The sequence below is a fragment of the Dermacentor albipictus genome, chromosome 9 (assembly GCF_038994185.2).
Source record: "Dermacentor albipictus isolate Rhodes 1998 colony chromosome 9, USDA_Dalb.pri_finalv2, whole genome shotgun sequence".
Lineage (NCBI taxonomy): Eukaryota > Metazoa > Arthropoda > Arachnida > Ixodida > Ixodidae > Dermacentor > Dermacentor albipictus.
In genome coordinates, this window is record NC_091829.1 from 94,285,885 (window position 1) to 94,312,937 (window position 27,053).

The 27,053-nt window shown below is 48.6% G+C and overlaps 1 protein-coding gene across 3 annotated transcripts in view; it reads right to left on the reverse strand.

Moving 5' to 3' along the window:
* LOC139049500 (neprilysin-11-like) overlaps nucleotides 1–25,656 on the reverse strand; it is a 40,175-nt gene extending 14,519 nt beyond the window's left edge. For 2 of the 3 annotated variants that reach the window (XR_011508345.1, XM_070525017.1), the window contains exons 1-6: nucleotides 25,537–25,656; nucleotides 24,431–24,548; nucleotides 13,843–14,119; nucleotides 6,234–6,519; nucleotides 4,894–5,090; nucleotides 3,693–4,091 (exon numbers count right to left, since the gene is read on the reverse strand). Coding sequence is in view for 2 of the 3 variants with exons in the window: in XM_070525017.1 (XP_070381118.1) it covers nucleotides 3,693–4,091; nucleotides 4,894–5,090; nucleotides 6,234–6,519; nucleotides 13,843–14,119; nucleotides 24,431–24,452 (1,181 nt within the window). In the remaining variant the exon portion in view is untranslated. The remainder of the gene's footprint in view (nucleotides 1–3,692; nucleotides 4,092–4,893; nucleotides 5,091–6,233; nucleotides 6,520–13,842; nucleotides 14,120–24,430; nucleotides 24,549–25,536) is intronic. The other variant, XM_070525018.1, reaches the window with a different exon arrangement.
* Between the last annotated feature and the right edge of the window lie 1,397 nt (nucleotides 25,657–27,053).

Genomic DNA, 27,053 nt, shown 5'->3' on the forward strand with positions numbered 1-27,053 from the left:
CAATACTGGTACCCAGTGGCGTAGCCAGGAATGTTTTTCTAGGGAGGAGTGGGGGGGGGGGGCACGTACTTGACCGGTGGGGAAGAGGGGGGATATATATATACGTACCCTGTGAGCATTCCCAACCACCCGCTACGCCCCTGCTGGTAGCTGTTCGGTGTCTATGGTGGGTAGCTGCTCATAGTTCCCCCAAAGTCCCTTTTCTTCCTCCGACGTCAATCAGACGTCACACTGAATGACGTTACGTAGTGCCGCATCAATTCAGTCATACCTCCATGGTGCCTAGAACAGTAGAAGTTAGCCATCATCGCACACAGCAGACAACAGCTCTCACTCCTATTAGCGAGCAGTGGTGTGGATATCATTGAGAAGCAAGAAGGGAACCATTGTGACACCATGTCACCACAGGCAACACGACATGATTGTGACTCAGGAATAAAAAAAGAAGTGGCATGGCTAGCGATTTAGTGGTCGCCGATGGGTACGTGATGCAATTTGCGGCGACGCTACAGCTCTTCCTCATTTGCTATGATCTCAATACTCGCGGAAAAAAAATATGTGGCAATGAAGAAAAAGCTATACTGTAGTGTATTAGACTATGGTGTAGAGTGTTCAGGGAGGACTCACGGCTAACGCACTTGATGTCGAAAGGCACGAGATGGCGCCACCAGAGCATGGGCTGTAGCATCGTGCACCGCTTCCGATGCACTACAGTGCTTTTCATACAGCGCGCTTAAGAATCTGCTTTTTAATTTCTAACACGTCAATGCTAACACCTTCGACGGCATTGTCCCAATGATTAACTCTGGCTTCTCGGGTGGAGCCATCACAACGTTCAAGAAAAGAGCTCATTTTGTCAGCAAGCTTCGCGTTGCTCAAGCTGACTGCTTTTGCGAGGTTATAAAATGACAAGCAGTTTGCGACAATCAGGAACTGCGTTGATGTGGGACGATTATTTGATCCACATGACTATCTGGCCATCCCGAAGGAGCTCTCTAACGGATTCTGGCTGAGCCAGGATCCGTTAGAGAGCTTCTTGGAAATGCACATGGAATTCTTACAATTACGTATCACACGTGAAAAATGCATCAATGAAAAGCCTATTCCTTGTATGCAGATGTCATTCAAATACATGAACAGTTTGTGAAGAGCCTGGCTACTTGAATTCTAAAAGTGACAGGGTAAACAATCTATTGGATATAGCAAAGTAATTATTTACAGAATGATTAGTTACTTAATTACTCAATTACTCAATATGAATAATGCAAACCATCAGTACAATTATATTTAGGTAATTATGCATTTACGTAATAATCATAAGTTTTAGTTACTTTAGTTATTTCAAGGTGGGTTAACTAGAATTAATTCAATAATTAAGCAATTAATAGGACGCATTCAGCTCTTTATATTGCAAACTCGTATATCTCAGGGGGAATCAAGCCTCCATTTTAAACACTGCGTCATTCGAACTACATAAACTACAGAGTGAGTGAGTGCGTAGAAAACAAGGTATTGACGGGTGACCTTGTTGTTAGGCAGCCACGAGACCCTGGGCCCGGGCGGCTTTTTCAACTCTCGTGATGACCTTGGCCTGCAGGTCAGGGTCGGAGCTGGGCAACATGGCCGCCCACAGCTCAGTATTACTTCTTACTTCCTGATTCGTGCGATTTGCCGCTGGGCACGGCCACATGTAGAACAGAACCACTTTTTTTCTTATAACAGTTTCATGTATTAGGGCATTGGTCCGAGCAGTAGTAGTAGTAGCCTACGAGGTTGGGGTAGGCGTTTTTCTGAAGCCGCCTTCAAGCTACTTCTTGTCGCTTGTTAAGCGATTTGTGTGCTGACGTGGGTACACTGTCCTGGCTAACCTGTAGCGTTGAGTGATTTCCTGGTAACTGACCATGCGATCCCTCCCTGATCCTAGCGTGAGCCGTTCGGGTGCTCGGTTGGAGAGTCCTCGAGCGGCGGTGTGAACGGCTTCGTTGCCGGGTAGGGAGGAGTGCGCTGGTGCCCAAATGATCTGGATTGGTTGTGAGTGTTGGTTGGTGTCTAGTATGTGTTTTACGGGAGCCGAGACCGGACCTTTCAGAAGATTGGGTATTGCTGCTCTGGAATCGCAAATAATGTAATGACAATGTGTGTAGGCTATTGCCAGAGCGATAGCCGCCTCTTCCGCTGTTTCAGTGCTTCTGGTTCGGTTCGAAGCACCAGCGCGCATTTGACAGGAGGAGTCCACCACTGCGAGGGACATACAGTTGCGTTCTACGTATTTTGCTGCGTCGACACAGACGAGGTCTTTGAAGGGGTGGAATTTCTGATGGAGGGCTTTGAACCAACCGTTCGGCCCTCCTTTCCTTGTGGCGGGGCGCATGTTTTTAGGGAGTGGGTTAATTTTGAGATGGCGTCTCTGATCGTGAGAAATGTCTCTACTATAGTGCTTTGCATCGACTCGTAGTCGATGGCGAGGTTCTAGAGGATATTTCGCCCGGCGGCACTCTGAGTTAGCATTTCATAATGAGATATGAGGTGCGCTTCCACGAGTTCCTCAAGAGTGTTGTGCACACCTAGGGCTAGCAATTTAGCGTTGGCCGTTCTTATAGGTATAGCCCAAGAGCCTGTTTATAGGCCCTCCGGATAATTCCCTTCATTTTCTCCTTCTCAGCCGCTTTGAAGCCGAGGCACGGGGTGGTCTAAGTGATGCGGCTGAGCACGACGGCTTGTACCAATGCTATGAGGTTGGCTTCTTTCCTGCCAGAGTGTCGGTTGGCAATTCTCGACATGAGTCGCATCGTCTGTTGGACACTCGCTTCTAGTTTATGTATGGTTTTGCCGTTGCCCCCATGGGCTTGCACGAAGAGACCGAGCACACGGATTGTGTTCACCACCAGGATCGCGCCTCGTCCGGCTTGTACAGTGTTCTCGGGGGTGGTCCGGTGCCGGATTCGCAAACTTCATAAACTGCAACAAAAATCACAAGCGACACAAATTGCGGCGTACGTGCTTGCGGCGTTCAACCGGCCCAACTGCCAACAGCAAGAATGAGCGACGGATCGACGGACGTTGGCGGCGACGTTGCAGTCGCGTGGACTCGCATCCAAGTGCCGGACCTTTCCAACTTGCCGCCTCACGGCAATGCATGGTGCATGCCGCACCTGGACACACTACCCCTCTTCAGTACACTTTATCTATGCGGAGACACAGATAAGAGCACTCTTGAAAAGAGTCCCACAGCATACTCCACAATAGCTTAAGCTGTGGAAGAGAAACTGCAGCTTGTACCCGTTTCGGCTGTTGTGACGTATGCAGTACGTTTGAAAATGCACTGCACACTCCGCTGGCTGAAAAGGACGGCGCTCTGCTAGCGTGATCACAATCACCGCGATTCCGACAGCACGTTTGCCAAGAACCGGGTGCACGGGCAAGCACACGAGCACGGAAGGACGCGCATGCGCAATGCCACGTCTGGAGAGAGGTCCCCATTTTCGGTAAAGAGTGCAAAAAGCGAGCTTGGCACGCTGTCCCAGATCCCGCATTATTTCGTCGTTGCCTGTACGTGTACAGCGTGCCGATTTTCTACGAAACTCGGCCATCAAAACACTTTCGCGTTAAAATTCTGTTCTATAGGAGGCATTATTGAGTGCAGCGCGTTACAAACGGCTGCAGGCTGTACTCGCAGCAACTACCGGCCTTACCTGCAGGCAGCAACGCGGACGCTGAATGCCACGTCGCCCGTGACGTTGTAGATGTCGGCCAGTCTGGGCGAGGAGACCGGCAGCAGCCTCTCGACGAGCAAGTACCGCACGAGGTTCAGCAGCCTGGCGCCGCCCTGCTGCGTCGCGAACGACGCGAAGCCCTTCAGCAGCTCGGGGTTGGTTGTCGCCAGCTCGCTGTCGCCGTCGAAGTAGCCGTCGACCGAGACGGCGCCGTTGCTGACGTTGATCAGGCGCTCGGTCGTCATGAAGGCCAGCAGCTCGTCTTGGACGGCGTCGAAGCGCACGTACTGGATGCCGCCGTCCCAGCTTGGGGCGGCGGCCACCTGGGACTCGAGGAGTTTCAGGGAGCCGAGAGCGGCGGACGCCAGGTGGTGGAATCTGCGTAACCAAGCAACAGTGCTGAAGGGCGCCGGAGAATGTTATAGTAAATAGGTATATAGTCCCTTGCCTATCCAGCCAGCGCGCCGGATAAGAAGGAATGACATCAAAGGCTGCAGCACAAGGTCAGGTTGAGTATACGGTGTCAGTCCAGATCGCAGTGACTCGATACACGTTGCTACGTATTCGTCCAGTTAAAGAGTCTCGTTTGCCACGCTCTTCTTTATTACGGTAGAAGTGCATGCAGAACAGCAACTTCAAACGTAAAACTGGTACTTCCGTTTTCGTTAATTCCATCCGTGCCACCGCCGTGAAGAGACCGAATTCACCGCACTCACTGCGCGTGCGCGAGTTTCTTGCAGGTCGCCACGATGCCGGTAGTCCTCGTGATCTCAGAGCCGCACTTCATAACTTATCAAATATCGCGAGCGCCGCAGTTGCTGATCTGGGTCTAAGAGATCTCGGGGCCTTACTTATTACGCTTTATCTTTCTAAATCTCCACGCGTAGTTTTCGAAGCACAGCCCATCAATAGGTCTGCGCACACACGCATAGCCACTGCAAAGTGTTGCGTTTACAACGTGACATGTCGTCGACGTTGATCAATTTGAGAACTCCCAAGCCACAACGCTAAGGCAAATCCATGTCAATATTCAACACGATTCCCACGCTTGCTGGACCACCGTACGTGCAGATCTCGTGGACGCTATAGCACGCTCCCTCTATAGTGAGCTACGCGGAAGTACGTATATGTTTCAGTGGACCCGAATGTGGCGAGGTCGCAGTCGATTCGAGGCGCGCACCTGCTGAAGGTGCCGTTGTGCGCCACGGCGCGCAGCGAGTCCTCGACCGAGTCTACGGTGCGGTCGACGGGCGCCACCGGCATGTGCAGGTCGAGCTGCAGTTCGAGCTTGTTGTCCGCCGTCTGCTTCAGGGAGTGCACCAGCACCGCTCGCACCAGCACCGGCAGGTCGAAGCTCAGGGACATCCTCACCACGCCCTGCGGCGGGGTCGCCGAGTGAGCAACGCGCATGCGCGCTGCGAGCAACATATCTTTCTCGCAGTTCGCGGTTTGAGCAGAAAACGTGCCCATGGATGCATGGCACGTAAAATGCGGTCCGAGTACAAGCGAAAATGAGGTACATCCGAAAGTTTTTTTTTTTTAGAACAGCATGCACATACGAACGACAATAAGGGAGTTTGCAAGAAAGCGAAAAAAAAAGAAAGTGGTGTGCACGACTCGCTGGTTTAATTGGATTCGATTGCTGCACTAATGGCAAATGAGTAGGACAATTTGAAGTCGTATGAAACGCTATCACCCTCTTATGACACGGTGAGAGGATGACACTTACCAAGTATGAATATTGGGAAGCACTTACCCATTTTAGTCACGGTGTGTATGCGTATGGAACTTAATTTTGCTCTAGAGACGACAGAAACAGTCTTTATCATATAGCGCTCAACTAAACGTAACCATCTGCTAAAGAAAAATGGTGACATAATTAGGTTACTTTTGTTCGGAGTGTAGTGCAAAAAAAAAAAAACGGATTTTGTGAGGTGCGCTACCAAGTTTGAAGAGTTTTTCGATGTGTTTAATGGTGTTGTGTTGTTGAAAGAAAAGGTCGTAATCTTAGTACGGCGGATCTACTTGTATAAGAAATTTCGCTTCTTTTGGCAATGTAATGGTCCATCACCTATAAACACGCAATATCCGTAATCAATTAAGCGTTTAAGTTACGATGACTGGAATGACATTTTTCATTATTCATGCTGCATGCTCAAAGGTTTTCCGCAATGTTTAGGCCATGCTCTCTCTCTCTCTCTCTGCATATATATATATATATATATATATATATATATATATATATATATATATATATATATATATGTGTGTGTGTGTGTGTGTGTGTGTGTGTGTGTGTGTGTGTGTGTGTGTGTGTGTGTGTGTGTGTAGTCTCAATTCGTGACTGAAGGTGTTATAAGTGGCTTTACATTGATGCTAAAGTTGGTCTCGGAATGCTGGATCTGGAGTCGTGGGCATTATCGCGACGTCACGATACAGCACAATATCTGACGACGATGTCGTAGCACTAATGATGCATATGCACGTATCTGACGCCCGAGCCCCTAGTCATGGGCTCACCGCAAACACGTTCTCGACGGAATGGCTGACCGGCTCGGCCCTGAGGAAGAGGCCCAGCTCCCAGAGGAGGTCCCGGATGGCGTGCAGGCCGCCCTCGTCGCCGGCGCGGTACTGGTCGACGCAGGCGCGGAACGCGGCCACCGTCGCCTCGCCGGGCGTCTCGGCCGAGGAGCTCGTCTCGAGCCGGTCGAGCACGGAGTCCTGGAACTGGCGCACCCGGGTGGCCAGCACCGCGAGCAGGCTCGGGTGGCGCGGGTACAGGTCTTCGAAGTTGCCGCACACGTGGCTGCGCGGCAGCGGGCGAGCGAGACGAGAGAACAGTATTGTGCGCTGGAAACGTTCTTTTTATTTAAGAGACACGGCGGACAGTATACACGATAGAAACAACGAGACAAGGCGCTTCGTGGGGTTCTCGCTCTTAGCGAGAACCACACTAAGTCAACAGACCATACGTTCAAGGAAAATCATAGGAAAGATGAACGTTTTCAAGATTTTTTTACCTATCTGGCGAGGATGCCGTGGAAAAATAACGTTAAAAAAGAACACACACTACACGGGCCGATGCGCTCACTTGCAAACTGAATTCTATTGCAGCTATACACGCTTTTGTACATGCGCGGAGCCATATATCACAATTGGACACAAAAACCTGCCTCGCCGGAACCTCCCGAAAATCGCGTCTACCCTAGCAGCCAACAATTTCACGCGGCCTCCGTCAGCATCAGTCCGCGCGCTGAACACGGTAAACGGCAGAATCGCCATCCATGCCATTCTTTTGCTGCGTTATTCACCACTTTCTCCGCCGACTAATAAAGTTTTTCATCCATCCATTCTCCACCGACGCCAGCGCTTGTGTCACATCTACTTCCAGAGCAAGGTGAACTCTCACGGTTGGTCACGTCGGTCTCCTCCGCTTACCGCTTCTTTCAGCTGTACCCCGCTCGCGTTGAAAGTGGCCGCTTCTTTATTCAATCCACGTGAAAAGATCAACACTGGTTGAAAAACGGATGTCTCTCGAGCCAGCCTACAAAACAAGGGGACTCTTTTGCGTCGAGGCAACCGCTACTACGGATGCTCGGTGGAAACACGCAGCCGCGGAACTGCTGAGTGGGCTTGCGTAGAGTGTGACTACAGAAGTCGAAGTGTTCAAAAAAGTAGGGTGTGTGTCAGCCACGGTAGGGGCTGGGGAAGGGAGTGAGGGGCGAAGCCGGCAGGTGGAGCTGATTCTTCCAAGTGGTAGTAAGGATGCGGAATAGATAAACAAGAGTCGCTCACGTGTAAGCAAGGCGTGTTAATCCCAGGGGCTTAATTTCTTTCGCGAAAACATCAAGAGCTATATTATTTGGACAGTTAAGAAACTAGCGATAAAAAAAAATACGAGAAAGTTTCACGGAAAGTGCGTGGTATCAATAGACTCGTATTCCAACAAAGTGCTCTCATTTCCCATTTGCTCTAATTCGTCAATCCACTCGGTGACTATAGTGCGTTGCGCTGCTTAGCACGATGCCACGGATTCGATTCCCAGACACGGCGGCAGCATTCCGAGAGCTTTAATGCAAGAAAATGCTCGTGCACCGCGTTTGGGGTGTGCAGTCAAAAACACCACGTGATGAACATAAGCATGCAGGATTCCACTGCAGTGACCCTGATCATAGTCAACTTCAAGTTTTGGAGGCTACACCCCGCAATTAAGCATAACCTAGCACTTCTCACACTGCTTTGCACTGGAAGAACAACACAGCCTTGTGCAGATGTATTACATGCAGAGTAGCAGAGAAAATTATAGTGCGAACGATCGGTTCACTTTGCATACGCATCGCAAAACGGACACAGTATATACAGAGTGAGAATGATTAAATCACAGGCTTATGGCTCGGAAAGTGCGGAATGTAAATTTACCAGAACGCACACGAGATCAATAATTAAACCCACAGTCGCTGCAGACTCCTGAGGGTGAACATAACCTTCTGCTGACTTGAATTGTATTTAGAAGCATGACATTATTTCGTAACCATCCCCACTCGCTTTCGTTTAAAGCAAAACTGCAATAACTTCATTACCCGCCCCTACTCCCCCCTACCCCAGATAAAGAACTGGCCTAATGCTAACGATTATTCAGCTGGAACATCACTGTATCAAAGCATATTTTGACTTACATGCATTTAAAGTGTGCTGCAGGCAGAAGCAAAAATAAAAAAAGCTTGACAGAGACGCGCATTGCCTTCGCACAAGCACTTTTGTTCATGTCTTGCTCCGTGCCATTGACGTAACGATGCAGGGCTGGCTGTTTGACGTAATAGTTCTGCGGAAACCCACAAGGTGGAGAGAAGTGATTAATTAAGGGAAAATGAGACAGCCACCCAATCGTAGCTATTGCTACAAAAGGAACCCACACGGGTTTTTTTTTTTTTGAGGGAGCCGTATGGGGAATTTCCTTTGTAGCAATTGTTACGATTGGGTGGATGTCTCATTTTCCCTAAAGGGATAGCTGGGCCTTCGCGACGTTTTAATGGTGAAAATAGTTGCTCGAGCTTGATCCCGATCAGATGGCGTAGATGTTCTTTGACACGAAGCACTTGTAGCCAGCCATCGCAGCAGGCACGTATCAAGGAGGGGGCCCGGGGGGCCCGCCCCCCCCCCCCAATATCAAGTGGCATACCCCCCCCCCCCCCTACTCCACACCCACGCCACCACTCCTCACACATTCCTAAAGCGCTGCCAGATCAATATTGAGACTTCACAGCTGTTCATCGGTCAGCATTTTCTGCCTTTTTCACTACTTTTAGATGGCGGTAGTTATCGGCATCTCTTGTAATCTGACGGACAGTTGTCTCGTAGATTCCGCACCCGCGCGATTAACTCGAGATGCGTTCAGTTGTCACCATCTATTCAACCGTCACGCGCATAGCTGTTGCTTTTGTTAGTTCAACCTTCTTTGTTTAGGCTGATCCTGGGACCAGGAGAGGGATGCGGCTGTTACTCAGCTGGTCTGTACTCTCATGGAACGAGTTGCGGCCGGAGAAAACGCGAATTGCGTTTAACTTATCCCTTTGCTTCATTGTTTCCATGAGTTACGGCTCGCCGCGACGCTGGCAGGTGCCCGGAACCATATACACGTGATATCGGTTAGATAAGGTGGGAAATAAAATAATGTGAAAAAGCGTCCATCATGAAACCCTGCAAAACCCTTAAACCCATAAGTAAAATGATTGTCGCCCGTTACCTCGTCTGTTTTTCCCTAACTGTATAGCACTTTTCGTGCAAAATTGACAACTGGAAGCAAAAATCGCAAGGAGTCGAGAAATTAAGCGATCTACTAAGGGAGAGAGCCAAGGCAACAACCAAACTGCAAGCAAAAGCGAATAATAAAAAAGTTAACCGTTGTTTATGAGAATATTTATGGATCAACATCTTTTTATTCAAAAAGGAAGTAGAGAAAACGCTGCCCGAAGTGGAGAACAATTAGTTGTTTTGAATGACGCCTCTACAGTTATCGGTCGAACCGCCTCACGTAGCCACTTCTCTGCTGTGCTTATGTGGCTGTTTTTCGAAGCTTTCGCAGTGAGCGCAGTACGTCTAGAATCGCAGAGTCCTGCGCTCTACGCGGTTGTATGGGACTGGCGGCCGCACAGCGTTACGCAATTCGCGGAACTGTCAAAACTGATCAACAAGGCGAAAATAACTGATATTCGAAACTATAACATGAGAAAAACTGAAGAAGCCGTAAAAAATGAACGGAGCCTGAAATAAGTAAAAAAGATACCTGGCATAGGACAAACCATGATGTATGCACTAAAAGATATGAAGGATAATATCATCAGCAATCTCGAAGATATAGTAAAAGCAGCGGAAAAATTCTAAGCTGACCTGTATACAGTACCCAGAGGAGTCACGATAGTTCACTTAGAAACAGTAATGAACAGGATACAGAAACTCTCCTATAACTAGCGATGAGGTCAGAAGGGCTCTGCAAGACATGAAACGACGAAGAGCGGGAGGATAAGGTGGAATAACAGTCGATTTAATCAGAGATGGAGGAGACATAATGCTTAGAAAACTGGCGGCTCTTTATACGAAGTGTCTATCGACTGCAAGGGTCTCAGAAAACTGGAAGAATGCAGACATTATACTAATCCACAAAAAAGGAGACGTTAAACAATTATGGGACCATTAGCTTGCTCCCAGTATAATATAAAATATTTACCAAAATAATCTCCAATAGAATAAGGTTAACACTGGATTTTGTCAACCAAGGGAACAGGCTGGCTTCAGGAAGGGATACTTTACAATGGATTACATCCATGTCATCAATCAGGTTATCGCGAAATCTGCAGAGTACAATAAGCCTCTCTATGTGGCTTATATAGATTACGAAAAGGCATTTGATTCAGTAGAGATACCAGCAATCGTAGAGGCACTACGTACTCAAGGAGTACAGAACGCTTACGTAAAAAGCTTGGAAAATATTGCTACATGCGCGAGGTATTTGTTTGTTTGAATGAGGCGCGTAAGCGCCATCACTCCAGAAAAGAGGAGGAAGAACGAACTGGGCTCGCGCTGTGAATCTAACCGGTCAGCGCTGCAACCGTTGTTGTAAATATAATCTGTAAATAGTTTCTCGTCTTACTGACTCGTCTTTCGCGTTAGAATATCTACAGAGGTTATACAGCTACCTTAATTGTACACAAGAAAAGCAGGGAGATACGTAAGGGGTCAGACAGGGAGACACAATTTCTTCAAAGCTATTTTTTGCGTGCTTAGAAGAATTCAAGCTATTAAAGTGGGAAGGCTTAGGAGTAACTATCTACGGCAAATATCTCAGCAACCTTCGGTTTGCCGATGACATTGTTCTATTCAACAGCAATGCAGACTAGTTACAACAAATTATTGGAGACCTTAACAGAGAGAGTCTAAGAGTGGGGTAGAATATTATTATGCAGAAGATGAAGATAATGATAAATAGCCGGGCAAAGGAACAAGAGATCAGGATGGCCAGTCGGCCACTAGAGACTATGAGGGAGTACGTTTACCTAGGTCAATTAATCAGAGGGAACTCTGATCATGAGAAGGAAATTCACAGAAGAATAAAAATAGGTTGGATCGCATACGGCAGACATTGCCAGCTCCTGACTGGAAGCTTACCATTATTATTGAAAAGTAAGCTGTGCAATCAGTGCACTTTGCCAGTGCATTATGTCCAGTGCCAATGCATTTGCCAGTGCATTTCCCAGTGCATTTTGCCAGTGCATATGGGGCAGAGACTTGAGATCAAGTTAAGGACCACGCAAAGAGCGATCGAACGAAGATTGCTAGGCGTGACGTTAAGAGAGAAAGAGAGTGGTTTGGATCAGAGAGCGAACGGGTATAGACGGTATTCTAATTGACATCAAGAGGAAAAAATGTAGCTGGGCAGGTCATGTAATGCGCCGGTTTGATAACCGTTGGACCATTAGGGTTACAGAATGGGTACCAAGAGAAGGGAAACGCAATCGAGGACGACAAAACACTAGGTGGAGCGATGAAATTAGGAAATTCGCGGGCGCTAATTGGAATCGGTTGGCGCAGGACAGGGGTAATTGGAGATCGCAGGGAGAGGTTGTGGGGTCTGATGTGGGGATTCTCACACCGTACTCTTGGGACAAAGGAACGACAACGCAGTAGTGCAAACAATCACAAGGGCATTTATTGCACCTTTCATACACCAATGCCTGCTAGCCGAGTTGCTATCCACAAAACATGCCGATGGGCGCGCGACAAATCTAGAAGTCTGACTCACCGCGACCGGAAGCGAGCGAATATGTTCGCCCCATGCTGGATCCCAACGCCTGGTCGTTTGCGTGTATAGTCACGCGAATCGTGGCGCGAATCGTGGCGCGAATAGTCAAGTCAATCATGGCGCGAATCGCAGGCGGCCACGCGAGGCGGTCTCGCAGAAGCAAGGCTCGGTGCGTACGCGGGAGACGTCCCCCGCAGTGCGCCGACCTGCCGGGAAAGAGGGTCGCTGCACGTGCGGCACGGCACGTCCGTCCCGCTGGCTGTCTCAAACCCAAGAGAACAAGCCTTGTCTTTCCCGAACGCAAGTAACCGCGCAGCGGCGCGACGCTCGCGCCATCTTTCGCACCACGCTTGTACCACTCCAACGCCATGGCCCACGCGGCGACGCCACACGGAGACGGGGCTATGCGGGAAAACAAGCTATCAGGGGAGGCGCTAGGGTCGCGCATCCCCACAAGGTCTTCGTCCTGCAGTGGACATAAAACATGATGATGATGATGATGATGATGATGATGGAGGTGGTGCCCCCCCCCCGAAAAATAATCTAGTAAAGCCCACGCACTCAGTCCGGCGGGCGCAGAAAATCGCGCTTCGACAGCTCACCGAAACGGAAGAGGACCGCGCGCTGCACCCCCGGCCGTAGCCAATTTTTTTACTGTAGGTGGCGCCCGCAACGGGCACTGCAGCGCCCCCGCGTGGCGCTGTGATCGTCGATGAGCCAACTTGCCGAAATCAAAGTACCGCTTTCCTTGCCAACCTCTTCGCGTGGTCGTGTCTCGCTGCGTGAAGCGAGCCGATCCCGGAGACAGTGGATTTAGCGAACGACCGATCGCACAAGTCGTGTAATCAAAGGTGCCGACTTGGTAAGCTGATCCTGACGACAGCGCACGACATATATCCTGTCAAGCATTTTAACGGGTTTTGTAACGCTAGCCAATCCTAGAGGCAGTGCAATTCTTATAACCCCGATAATGCTATCGCATTACAGCCGCTCCGGTGTAGTATGTGGACATAGTTTGTTTGCCTCTTTCGAGGTTTGGCGTGTCCGGCTTCCTCCGGACTTGGCGAGTAGACGCAGTTGTGAGTCCACCATGTTGTATCGCCGCACGCTAAAGCCTTGTTATGTAACATGTATACAAAAAGGCCTTGTTCCCTGTGTGTGAAGCGAGCTTCTTCGTCTAAGTGACGTTCTAAAAGCGCGCCCCTGTGCCAATTCGGGACGATCCTAACTGGAACGCCAATGCATTATTGAGGATAGATGGCTCGAAACTGGTGCTAGTCCTATAGCATTTCTGTCAAATAGACTTCACTACTCGGCTTCGATTTCGCAATAGCAACGCGTGTCGTAAAGTAAATAAGTAAACCATTAATTAGCCAGTGTTTTGAGTTAGCGATATTGACATTGCGATTTGTCGTGTGCCTGTACAAGCTATACATCTGAACAGCTTGATTCGTTCTATATATAAGATTCGCGAACAGGTTAATTCGCCATAGGTTAAAAAAAGAAAACACTGTTCGAACCAAAAATGCTATTCAGGTGTTACACAATGTGCGAATCAATGTTAATTTGCGCAAATCGTTTTGCAGGCAGCTCGTTATCTAGCACCCAGTTTAGGTCGATCGCGGTTGCTACGCAGGCACCGCACACACGAATCCTGCGGAGATAGCTAAACAATGCTCTTCATAGGAAAAGTACACAGTTGACACGACTTGCTCTTTGCAGTTTGCCGTATAGAACTTGTCTTTTTTTCCCGGTTTTCTTGCTTCGCTCAACAGTTGCGGTACACCCTTCTAACGACCATCGAGACAACCACGACGAGACCTGTCTACATACCCGAAGAAGTCGCTGCAGGGGTCCACGGCCGGGTCGACCGAGAGCGCCATCTCGGCGGCGTACTGGAAGCAGTTAGGCTCTCGGCACGGAGGCAGGTAATCGCGCAGTATCATGGGAATGGCTATCGTGAGCGCCGTGGCCGCCAGGGTGAGCGCGATGCAGAAGCAGGGAAGCTCGGCCAGCCCTTTCAGCATCTCCTGGGGCGGCGTGATCGACGCGGTGGTCTTCTCCAAGCTGCCACCTTCCCCGTGCCGGGCGGCGTTCGAGGAGTCGGAGCCTGCGCGCCACATCGGAGCAGCGCCACGGGGGCTTTAACGAGGCGATCCCATTAAAAAAAAAATAGAAAACGATTACGCAAGTCGCACGCGCTGTGGGAATCGGTGTAAGCGAAGCTATTGTGGGCCACCCAGGCGAAATGACGCGTTACGACAGCAGAAGTGCTGCACATTTCACTGACGAAGATGTCCCTTAGCTGCCATATGGTGGACGTTGTACAGAAAGTGGAACACTTATTCAGCACAACAGAAGACGCTGGCGCAGCGCTTGATCAAAGGTCGATTCCTTCGGCTTCGCGGACATATTATCGTATGCGAAAGTAGGGGGACATGCAAAATTGATGGAACACAAGACAAAGAGAGGACGAACGCGACGCTGTAGATTTCACTAGTTTACACTCGTAGACTTCACTATTTCTTGGCTTCAATGTCGCACTTGCAACGCTTGTCCTAAAGTAAATAATAAACGGGTAATCAGCCAGTGGGGGACTCCCGGCATATCACCTTATCATCCGTGAATTGTTCGCTGTCCCCCTGCTTTCGCACGATGAACCAAATAGCCCAAGCCACAACTCTCGCAAGTTCCCTCTTATGGCCTCCCCCAGGGACCCTCAATTGAACATTAGGTCACACATCACACCATCTATGAGTGGGCTAGGCACCCATCTGGAAACTCTTTTGGGCATAACCTCCCCGCCCACCCTCGCTGACGGGGGCGCATCCCTATCAGTACCCCAGCTCAACCACCTCAGCGCTAGGCCTAACCGCCCGTGGAACTGACCGTGACGCGGCAGGCGTTGTAGCTGGCGATGGTGTCACGTGCTCATGGCGTGCAGTGTACGCGGCCCTTCTTTCCACCTGCCATGTCTCACCCGCTGACAACTGCTTGCCCGCTCTAAAGAAACAATCTACTAGGGTTGATCAAGAATTAAGGTTCTCAAAGAGCTCCAGCCACACTGGAAGGTGCGAGGCGAAATTCGGCAACACTGCTGCGTGCTGCTCTTTCGCCACTCTCGATTGCCCCCGGCCGCGCTTCACTGCAACGCTCATTCTTGGCCCAGCAGCCATGCGATATGGAGGTTCTCTTTGTTCCTCTCGCCAAGTGCGAGATTCGTTCCGTAATTCGCTTTTTGCACGCCAGAGGGACTCCACCCGTGGATATTCATCATCAGTTGAAAGAGGTGCATGGCGACAAGTGCATGTCCGTTCAACACGTCCGAAAGTGGTGCGGGGAGCTTAGTGCCGGTCGGAAGTCCACGAGTGGAAGATTGTCTTCCAGAGTGAAAGACAATCAGTTTCGCCGGCGGTTCTAAAGATGGTCCAACGCGAAGTGCTTCAAAACAGGAGGATCTCCGTCCGGGAACTTGTTGCTCAGGTTCCTGGGATTTCTTATGGTACAGTGGAAGGAGCTTTGAGTGATAAATTGGCGTATCACAAGTGTTGTGGTCGATGGGTACCGCGGCTATTGACATCAGACCACAAGTAGAAACGCCTCGACTGTGCTTGCCGGTTTCTTCAAAAGTGTAAAGAAGATAAGGAAGGATTGTTGGACTCCATTGTTACGGGAGAAACGAAACAATAACTCCCGAAACGAAACAATGATCCAAACAGTGGCGTCACCCGCACCAGTTGCAAAGAAGTTCAAACAAACTTTTTGTGCTGGCAAATTGATGGCCAGTGTTTTTTTGGGATCGTAAGGGGATACTGCTGATTGATTTCATGGAACGTGGGACAACAATAAACTCAGACAGTTATTGTGCAACACTAAGAAAACTCAGGCGAGCTGTTCAGAACCGCTGGCGAGGACGACAGGCAGCCGGTGTAACGCTGCGTCTCGACAACACCCGACCTCACGTCTCCCGTCAAACCCAGGAACTTTTGACAAACTTTGGGTGGACTGTCATGACCCACCCACCGTACTTTCCAGACCTCGCGTCTAATGGTTGTTGCTTGTTTCCCAAGTTAAGGGGGTATAGTAGGGTAAATCGACCAAAAAACTGATTTTTTTTTCAACAATAAGAAATAATACACACTTTGGGGAGCATGACAGTGCAGCGGCGAGCGTGTAGTAGCGCTAAAAGCCATTTAAAAATGGCGCCAAACACCACGTTTCCTGGTATGTAAAAATGACAGACGCGAGGGTTTGTTTCAGGCACGTACCCAGGATCTTTTTTTTCAGGGTGGGCCCACCACCTCCATCATCATCATCATCATCATCATCATCATCATCATCATCATCATCATCATCATCATCATCAGCCTGTTTTATGTCCACTGCAGGACGAAGGCCTCTCCTTGCGATGCGATCTCCAATTACCCCTGTCCTGCGCCAACCGATTCCAACTAGCGCCCGCGAATTTCCTAATTTCATCGCTCCGTCTAGTCTTTTGTCGTTCTCGATTGCCTTTTCCTTCTCTTGGTAACCATTTTGTAACCCTAATGGTCCAACGGTTATCTAACCGGCGCATTACATGACCTGCCCAGCTACATTTTTTCCTCTTGATGTCAATTAGAATATCGTCTATACCCGTTCGCTCTCTGATCTATTAACGCTATGCCTAGCAATCTTCGTTCAATCGCTCTTTGCGCGGTCCTTAACTTGCTCTCAAGTCTCTGCCCCATATGTCATCACTGGCAAAATGCACTGATTGCACACCTTACTTTTCAATAATAATGGTAAGCTTCCAGTCAGGAGCTGGCAATATCTGCCTTATGCGATCCAAACTATTTTTATTCTTCTGTGAATTTCCTTCTCATGATCAGGATTGCCTGTGATTAATTGGCCTAGGTAAACGAGCTCCTTCACAGTCTCTAGTGGCCGACTGGCGATCCTGATCTCTTGTTCCTTTGTTGTTGTTGTTGTTGTAGCCTGTGGCACGTGTGGCTCCTACCCACGATGGGGGATTGGCCAAGAAATGGGTGGATTATTCCAAAATAATATAGAGCATAAATTTCATAATATCTATGAGAATAGCATTGAATAGGGTTTAATTACTGGCTAAAATAAAATCAGGAAGGTGCTGTTGAATGAGGAATAATTAATTTAAAAGTAATCAAAAAATAGAATTTAGCAGGGCATCCATTTAGATTCTGTAAGGAATGTTTGGACAGTGAAGCATGCATCCCTGTGGCTGAATCCCAAAGTGTACGCCCCGAACAAAAGAATTGCAGGTTCTGTCAAGTCCAGGCAAAATCTTCGAAAAGGTATCTCCAACAATCTTTTTCTTAACGCAGCAAAGCGGCGGCAAGATAGAAGAGAGTGCTGTATCGTCTCCTCTTTCTCACAAAAAGAACAAAGGGGAGAGGGAACCAAACCCGACCTGTATAAATTGAAATTTAGGGAGGGAATGCGGCAGCGTAATTTGGTGAGGCAGACCTCAAGCATCTTTGTGTAACAAGATTCGCTATGCCAGGGAAATGCCAGGTGTTTATACTCTTGAGAAGCTGTCAAATGTGGGTTTCTGGGTTTCTGTGGGTTTCAAATGTGGTTTCTGTCAAATAGGAGTTTCTACATGTATTCTGTTCACTACTGTTTCTAAGTGAGGTATCGTGACTCCTCTTGGTACTGTATACAGGTCAGCTTAGAATTTTTCCGCTGCTTTTACTATAGCTTCGAGATTGCTGATGATATTCCCCTTTTTATCTTTTAGTGCATACATCATGGTTTGTCCTATGCCAGGTTTCTTTTTTACTGATTTCAGGCTGCGTTCATTTTTTACGGCTTCTTCAGTGTTTCTCATGTTATAATTTCCAATGTCAGTTATTTTCGCCTTGTTGATCAGTTTTGACAGTTCCGCGAATTGCGTATTTCTGTGCGGCGTAATCTACGCGGTTGCGTAACAACCGCGTAGAGCGCAGGACTCTGCGATTCTAGACGTACTGTGCTCACCGCGAAAGGTTAGAAAAACTCCCACATAAGCACAGCAGAGAAGTAGCTACGTGAGGCGGTTCGACCGATAACTGTAGAAGCGTCATTCAAAACAACTAATTGTTCTCCACTTCCGGCGGCGTTTTCTCTACTTCCTTTTTCAATAAAAAGATGTTGATCCATAAATAGTCTCATAAACAACGCTTAACTTTTTTATTATTCGCTTTTGCTTGCAGTTTGGTTGTTGCCTTGGCTCTCTCCCTTAGTATATTGCTTTATTTCTCAACTCCTTGCGATTTTTGTTTCCAGTTGCCAATTTTGCACGAAAAGTGCTATACAGTTAGGGAAAAACAGACGAGGTAACGGGCGACAGTCATCTTCCTTATGGATTTAAGGGTTATTGCAGGGTTTCATGATGGACGCTCTTTCTCATTATTTTATTTCCCACCTTTTCTAACCCATATCACGTGTATATGGTTCCGGGCATCTGCCAGCGTCGCGGCGAGCCGTAACTCAAAAAAATAATGAAGCAAAGGGAAAAGTTAAACACTATTGGCGTTTTCTCCGGCCGCAACTCGTTCCATGAGAGTACAGACCAGCTGAGGAACAGCCGCATCCCTCTCCTGGTCCCAGGATCAGCCTAAACAAAGAAGTTTGAACTAACAAAAGCAACAACTATGCGCGTGTCGGTTGAATAGATGGTGACAACTGAACGCATCGCGAGTTAATCGCGCGGGTGTCGAATATATGAGAAACCTGTCCTTCACATTACAAGAGGTGCCGATAACTACCGCCGTCTAAAAGGAGTGAAAAAGGCAGCATAATGCTGACCGATGAACAGCTGTCAAGTCTCAATATTGATCTGGTGGCGTTTTAGGAATGTGTGAGGAGTGGTGGCGTGGGTGGGGAGGGGGGGGTATGCCACTCGATTTCGGGGGGGGGGCCCGGGCCCCCCCGGGCCCCCCCTGGGTACGTGCCTGGTTTGTTTACATCTTGTTTTCCGTCATATTTTCAGTGTTTACGTAATTTTTGTAATAAATATGGTTAGATTTGTCAAGTATGTTCACTTTTTTGCATTTTTTGTAAGTTGCGATTGCAAATTTGTCCGCCAGGGGTGCTTATATAGCGAATCGAAGCCTACTGGTTGTTTTTTGTTGTGGGCACATTCCGCGCGTGGTATATGACGTTGTATTGCCGGGTATTCGGCCCGGCAATACAACGGATATTGGATATTGACTCCCTACAATTTTACTACAGCAAGGCCATTCGTGAGAACACTGATAGCTTAGAAAGCATGCGAAAGGCCATGTTTGCTATCTATTTTGATAAGTTATCCACTGACGAAGAGCCCAACCATGGAGTGTGCCCCAAAGGAGCGACATCATGGTGTGCGTACAACCGTGCCCTCAATGAAGGTAATACTGAGGCATATTGCCATAATAGCAGCCTGCCAACTGCTGTTCTAGAAGCAGTCAAGCCAGTGTTCCAGGCTTCATGATCACCAGGCCTTCTGAGCAAGTGGCTCCACGGCAGAACACAAAACACCGAGTCAATGAATCAGCTCATTTGGTGCCGCTGTCCGAAAACAAGATTGTTCGCACTGACACGTCAAAACTTGCCACTTGCGATGCTGTGGCGTACTACAATGACGGCAATCAAGCATGAATCGCTGTTTTGGAAACACTTGGCATTACGCCAGGTGTGTTCTGTTCAGTCGGTCTGAACCGGCTTGACAAGGAGCGTGTTGAAATGGCTGAGTTCCGAAGCTCATCGGAAATCAACGAGCATCGAAGAAAAGAGAAACGTTAAGAAAGGCTTTGGGGAAGACATAAAAAAAGCCAGAAAGTATATGTACTCTGCCGGTGCATTTTTAACTGTTTTAGTGCAGGTGCAAAACAAAAATGCGTTTTTCTCAAAATCACTTTTTTCAAATTTTTCGGAACTTGATGTGCCTTTTCAGGAAAACTATACAACCGATTACGCTGAAATTTTTCCATATTATACTGACATCCCTTGGAAGTAATCTGAACCTAAATGTTTGAAAAAATCACTCAGTTATAATTAAAGAAAAGGTTATTAGAATGACCCTCCACACTACGAGACATGTGACGGAATATTGTTTTTCTCTCGACGTTAATGCGGGAAAGCATTTTTCAAAGGTTCCAGTTAAACCCACTATTATACGGAATTGTGCAAAAGTTCAGTCATGCTGTTTTTGTTTATGAGAAAAGGTACATTTGATTTTCCATCATAGCTTAATATTTGGTTCTAACTACAAAAAAGAAAAAAAGGCTACAGTGAAAAAAATTACACCAATTAAGGCCAACGCTATTCCTATTGAGCGTGCAGAAGTTTATGCTAATATATAGAACACTTGTTGAGATATAAAGCTAAAACCAAGATGGCTCATGCACCCTACCATACCTCCTTAAAGGAACATTTGAGTGGCCAACGCTTCCAGAGTGACTATGAAGCCACAGAAAAATTGAAACGCTTAATCAAGGGTTGGCGTTGGACTTCTATGACATTGGGATACAGAAATTGCAGCACCAACTACAAAAATGCGTAGAAAAATATGGCGTTCATGTAGAAAAATAGAAAAAAGCTTCATCTTTCCAATCATGTAAATTTCTATGAGAATAAACAATGTTGTCTATTTCTAAAATTGATGTGCACCTCATTTCTGGATCGACCCTCGTACGCGTGGAAGACGAGGACCCCACCAGTGCCCGATGCAGACTACAAGACAATTCTACGGATACGCGGGGGCCTCAAATGCGTCGGGATACACGCTTGCGTCCTCCATGACAAGTCGTTCTCAAGGCGAGTGGACTGCCCGTCAATAGCCCGGACTAGATAGGGGTCAACCCTACCAATCGCACAGTTTTCGTGAGTACACCAAGCATGCATCCAGCTGAGCTCTACAACAACATCCTGACTCTAAAGTTTGACGGTGTTACTGAATCACCTAGAAGTTGCCGCCCAAGTAACTGACCCTTCAACCTCCTGCCGTGGCAGCTTTCGTCTCCCTCTGAAGTATCCCGAAGATGAAATCCTCCTCACCCTCCAAAGGTACAATCCAACCATGACCATTTGGGATGTGCGTCGGCTGGGCACCACCGAAACAGTCTTGGTGATATGGGGGATACCCAGCATACCTTTTTGCATTAACTACGAAGAATGTTCGCTTCGCTGCCTTCCCTTCCAACAAAAGATTGAGGCCTGCACCCTCTGCAGCCAAATCGGACATCGAAAGGATGTCTTCCCCTCCACTACCGATACCATCTCTGCCAAGTGTGGGCTCAAGGACGATCCAATGGACCACGAGTGCGACCCCGTTTGTGTCGTGTGCGGTGGGTGCGCAAACAACGCTTCAAGACCAAGACTTCTCCTAAATCCCGGACACATCCCAAGCCCACGTAATCTTCCTCAGCTCGGGCAGCCAGTCTCCATCGGCCGCAAGACCCTGGCCGGCAGCGGATTCGCAGCAAGAGAAACAAATGGGGACCAATGAGGACCACAAGGAAGTTGCTTGGCCAGCCCTGTCTGCGAGCCCCCCTCCCACCAGTACTCCACACAACGTACCCCTGGTGAGTTAGGCAAAGGCAGCTTCCTCTAATTGCTTATTTCAGAACAATAGCTTAGAGAAACTCCTAGCTGAAAAAGCTCCTCTAAAGGCGGAAATTACCAGGCTAAACTTGAGCTTTGATCCAGGATATACCCTACGACAGCTTCGAAGCACCTCCTACCCAGACTCTCCACTCCAACTAACTCACCTCCTACCTCCTCCGAATGCTCGGAAATCCTCCCCCTCTTTCATAGATATCTCACCCTCTTCTAACCAGCGAAATATAGGCGCGCCTACACCCTGCACAATACCAGAGGCCCCAGATGATGGTTGCAAACCATGATCGCTCTATCTTTGTGGTATGGCAATGGAACTGCAGGGGGGTCCAGAAGGAAAGAGCAAATATCCGATAATATCTAGCCTCTTGCCCCAATACCCCTGCATTTATTTCACTACAGGAGACCCACGGGCCCACACCGTTCCCAGAGTATAATTCATGCCCACCAAACTAAATCCGCAAATCCACCGGACATCGCTATCCTGACGAAAAAACACTTGACGGCGACTCATTTCCGGTTCTACGGCATCGACGTCGAACACGACTCTTTAGAAATTATTCTTTCCAAAATTCAAGCGTCAGGTTTACACCTGTTGAACGTCTATAGGCAGACCTATAGGCAAAATATCATCGCTTCAACGCCCTCGTTGCACGCACCATGGCCGGTGAGGAACATCACCCTCTCTTAATAATTGGGGGCTTCAACGGATAAAATCAGATGTGGGGCCCCTGTTTATCCACAGCCAAGGGTGGGGCCTCATGTGTCCACATTCAGGACCACCGCTTTATCCTACACAGCAATATAAAAACGCCCACCAGATTTCTACTAGCGTAACTAAAGACAAGGTGAGTCATGTACAGTGAGTCACATGAATTAATCTCGAAAGTACTACTACTACGTTGTTCAAACAACAATCCACTTTCGACACAAACTTCTCGCTCCCAAGCCCCTGAGCCTTACTAACTGGGGCTTCCGAGTATACACGCCTCGCTGTATCACAGCACTTGGGCTTGCCCCAACCCTCCCAACCTTCTCCAGTGCACAAACCCCACACGCGAAAAGTGGAAGCCTGTTCTGTCCAGCTAAAACTCCGGTGACCAACAGCAGCTGGTGTGGCGAGCCGGTCGGGCGGTGGCAGCCGTGGGACTCTTGGGACTGAGAGGTTTCCTGACTAGCGCGACGCGGAAGCAAGGAGAAGCCGGAGCTTTCGTCTGCTCGCGTCCTTTAGAGCGCCGCTTCTAAGCCGAGACCCCACGTACGCTTGCGGACGCATGCAAGCTCGCGTACGCGCGCCTAGCGCCTGTCACACCTCGCGGGTAATGGCGGTTTGCATCCACAAAGACGCGCGACAGCGCGCGCCATGGAGGAAGGAAACTAAGGAGAGGCCCTACGCCCTCCGCGCGCTAGGAGAAAAGTGTGGCGGAAATGACGTAGTAGGGTCTCATTTTTTTTGCTGCTTTCTTATTTTTTTTGCTGCATGGCCCCGCCTTTTGGGCCACAATGGCGGCGTTGATCTGATTTTTTGAGCGCTCACACGTGTTGCTCTGGTAGGTTTCGTGCCGTGACAAAGGCGCTGTGTGGGCGGGTTTGCGTTAGTCACCGTGTCTTGTTGCGCTGTGTTACCTGCACCGTGCTCTGCCGGATCTTGCGCGAGCGCGCGCGCGCAGCGTGGCGTGGTTTCGCGAAAGATGTAAACAAGAGAGGAGGGTGGCACAAAAGGCGGAGCATCGCCATGAGCAACGCCAACTTCCGGCTTCACTTTTGCTTCACAAAGAGTGACGTCAGGGCCTCTCCTTAGTTTCCTTCCTCCGTGGCGCGCGCTCACTGGCTCACTCACAGACGCCTTGGCAAGCGCCGCTTCGTACTTTGTTATAGACAGTGTTCCAAAATGCTTCAACATCTATAAACGTAATTTTTATATTTTTGCAACTGTTAGATCAACGCAAAAAGGAAAGAAGAAGCACTTCATTGCATGATATAAATGTTACTTAACTGAGAGTTGAATGTTCCGCGCCGTAGCTGCGTAGCCAGGCGCGCCAATGCGAGGCAACCCAAGCGCGCGACAACAAAGCGGAGCTGTTCCCCGAGATCACGCCGCGTTTCGACGCGTACGAGCCGTGCCGCATCGTCTGCGCATGCGTGGGCGCGTGAACGCGAGCTTGAGCGCGTCGGCAAGCGTACGTGTGGTCTGGGCTTTGGGCGCCCTTTCTTGTGGCGAGCGTCGGCGTCGGCGCAACCGAGCAAACGAGCACAGCGAAAGATGAAAGCGGACGCGAAGCGCAACGGGAGATGAAATGTGTGAGGAGGAAAGCAGAGAGCGGGGTGCAGCGGAACCATGAGGCGGGAAGCGGAGGAGCATAAAGCGTGAGAAGAAAAACGTTGTGCGGCGACGATGCTACGAGGTGGCGCCAGAGTGGCACGCGTTGTGTATGAGGTCTGTCGGCAGCTGCTGTTAATCACGCGTACGCGTCACCCACGCGCTGCCTCTCGCGATCTCCCGATTAGCGAGGCAGTCGCGCCGCACTTCGATCCATTTGGAACATGCCGCACGAGACAGATTGTGCACGCTGGCAAACGTATGGTAAAATGAAAACCCGTATACAGTTGCGCTGAAATTTCGCTTAAGGAAGTATCGTAGTCGTCGGTAAATTTTTATTTAATTTAATGAATGTTTGATCCCCTCCCTCTCTTCGTCCGGGGCGGGGAATAGTTCTCTGTGTATTTGGAAAAAAAATTGTACAGTGTTCCGGAAAATGACCATGACGATTTCGTCTGAATCTAAAGCAGTTGCAAGTACGGAGAAGCTGCCGAATCGTACCTGGCTCGACAGGGTCCCCCATGACTGCCTCGCTGCTGCTCCAGGAAGAAGACGGTTCTCGTTGCGAGCCCCTGGGTCAGTTGCTGGAGTCTCAGTGCGTCGACTGCAGCAATCTGTACTGGATGCGACGTGCAAATACGTTTTCAGTGAATGGGCGGAGATTTAGTCAGAGTGTATCGACAACCAGCAAACATTGCAGGAGCAGACCTCTGCGTCTTGGCCTAAAAGTATAAATCCGCGGCCACTGGCTGAAAAACCCGCGCGCGGCAACATTTTCCCGCCAGGGAACGAATGGGTCTCGGAGGTATTAGGGAGGTTTATGTTAGAGAACGCAAGCTGCGCCCATGCTTTGGGTGATGCTAACTGCAGGGTGTACAAAAGAACGGAAAGAGCGCAAAAGAGCCACAAAAGAGCGCGAAGGACTTTGCATCTCCCAACGCTTGCTGCGGCTTCAGTCCCCTAATTTAACACCCTATATCAGGGAGTTTTAGATTTTGCATACTGCGAACAGAAGCGGGTACCCAAAGGGACTTTTGCGTATTGGCTAAGCGGCGCGCCCAGCTTGCACTCTTTTGCACTCCTTTGGGGTATTTTTTTGTATACCTTTCGTGTTCTTTTGTAATCCTGGTGGTTCGCGTGACCTAATATTGCGAGCGCGAAATCCAAAACTCCCTGTTGGAAAGCTTCAGCGTGTCCGGTGCTACTGTACACGCAAGAGCGTTCGCGTTAATCCGGACACCGGTAGCAACATCTTGAGACGTTTAATCTATAATGACAATGCCTTACAGAGATGTTTTCATGTTTCCCGTAAGCACATTTAAAGAGACCACGTGTACACGAGTAATGCGACTGCAGATAATCTATATTTCCTCCAAATACTGATATCTAACTTATACATCTCCATTGGCTTGACCAGAATACCTTGAAGATCGCTTGCTCTGGTGGTTCGCTCTAGAATTTTACGTCGAGATTTGGAGCGGAAGTTTATAAGCCGACCTGGTCCACCGCATTTATAGTCGTAATAACTGCTTCGATGTTCAAGAGATGGTCGCCTGGTAGCGAGGCTTGGAAAATGTTAAAGGTGGTGATATGACGTAGCGTCTTACCTTTTTCGTGAGGAGGCGTGAGGTTGTTCCGATCCTTGTAGAACAGCGTCCGGTTGCAAGCTTCGCCGGTAACGTTCGCTTCTTCTTTGCACGCGTTGCACGAGCACACGTGACTTCTAGTGAGGACCAAGGAAGAAGAAGAAGGTTATGATGATGATTCCAAAACATTGTCACGTGCCATATCTTGAAATATTATTATTTCTAAGAGATTTGTTAGTAACGGACGCAGGCGAATGGCTAGCAGGCACAAGGGTTCTTCTGCCAAGAGCAGCAACGACGTATGAGCTCATACCGGTAGCGATGATGCTGAGGCGCAGGCAGGCTACTCTTCTTCATTACATCATCATCATCATCATCATCATCATCATCATCCTCATCATCATCACGTGCCCACAGCGGAGGGTTGGCCAAGCGCCAAGTCCGCCCAATCTGCACTCAGAGAGGTCACTAAATAATCAGGCACCATACTATGTTCGGCCGGAACTACGTTAAGCTCTCTCTGTGCGACTCAGCGCATTACGTTTTCAGCCAGACGTAGCTACAGCCTAACATACAGTACGATGTCTCGTGTTTCTTGTACGGCATGCCTTGACTGTGCTTTCGTTGGTTCTCCGAACGTTTGGAAACATTGCGCCGGCGAAAGGAGAAAACGAATGAACAGAAGACAATGTTACCTGTTTCTTTGCTACTACTATTGGTCATTTTTTTCTTGGCTCTTCTACCTTTGGATACATATTTTTATTATTGCTCATTTGGGCTGCCTGATAAACAGAATAATATACTTAGTTTAAATTCATTCAGCAATTTATGCTATTATTTTAATTATCACACCTGATTCACTTATGAAAGCAACTTGACTATTGGTCAGTGCCCCCGAATTGATGGTAATATTATAATTACCATATCTAATTCACTTATGAAAGTAACCCCACTATCGCACAGTAAGGTCAGTGCCCCCGAATTTATCCTAATATTATTGCGTTCACCTCATCTAATTCACTTGTGAATGCAACCTGACTATATGTCAGTACCTCCAAGTGGGGTAGGTGACACTGCTTTTGAGGGCATCATCATACAAAATCTGGGCGAGCTATTCTTTCTTCTGATATGGCAAGGCCGACTACTCCAGAAAACATGTTTGATTGCACATATGTTACAGATTTGGGTTACCAATTATCCTCGGCGACCCAACTCAATGAAGGCTGGTCCATGCACCTTGGAGTTGCAGGGCTGGTATTGATCTGAAGATTTATTGTCGTCATTTTGTGCTCGTACAAGTGGGTAAATCCGTCTTTGGTTTTGTTTTCACTTGCGAGGATAGAGTGTGATGTTATATAACCAGCCGTGATAATACAAGGAACCGTGATGGTAAAAAAAATGTAACGATACCTAGCATTGTAAGAGGCCACCTTTATGTCAGCGGAGGCTTTGGTGAGCCGCGAGAGACTTAAAAACCCTCGAAGCGCACCAAATCAACCTGATGTCATAGGTTTATTTCAGCTTCCTCTCGGGTGTAG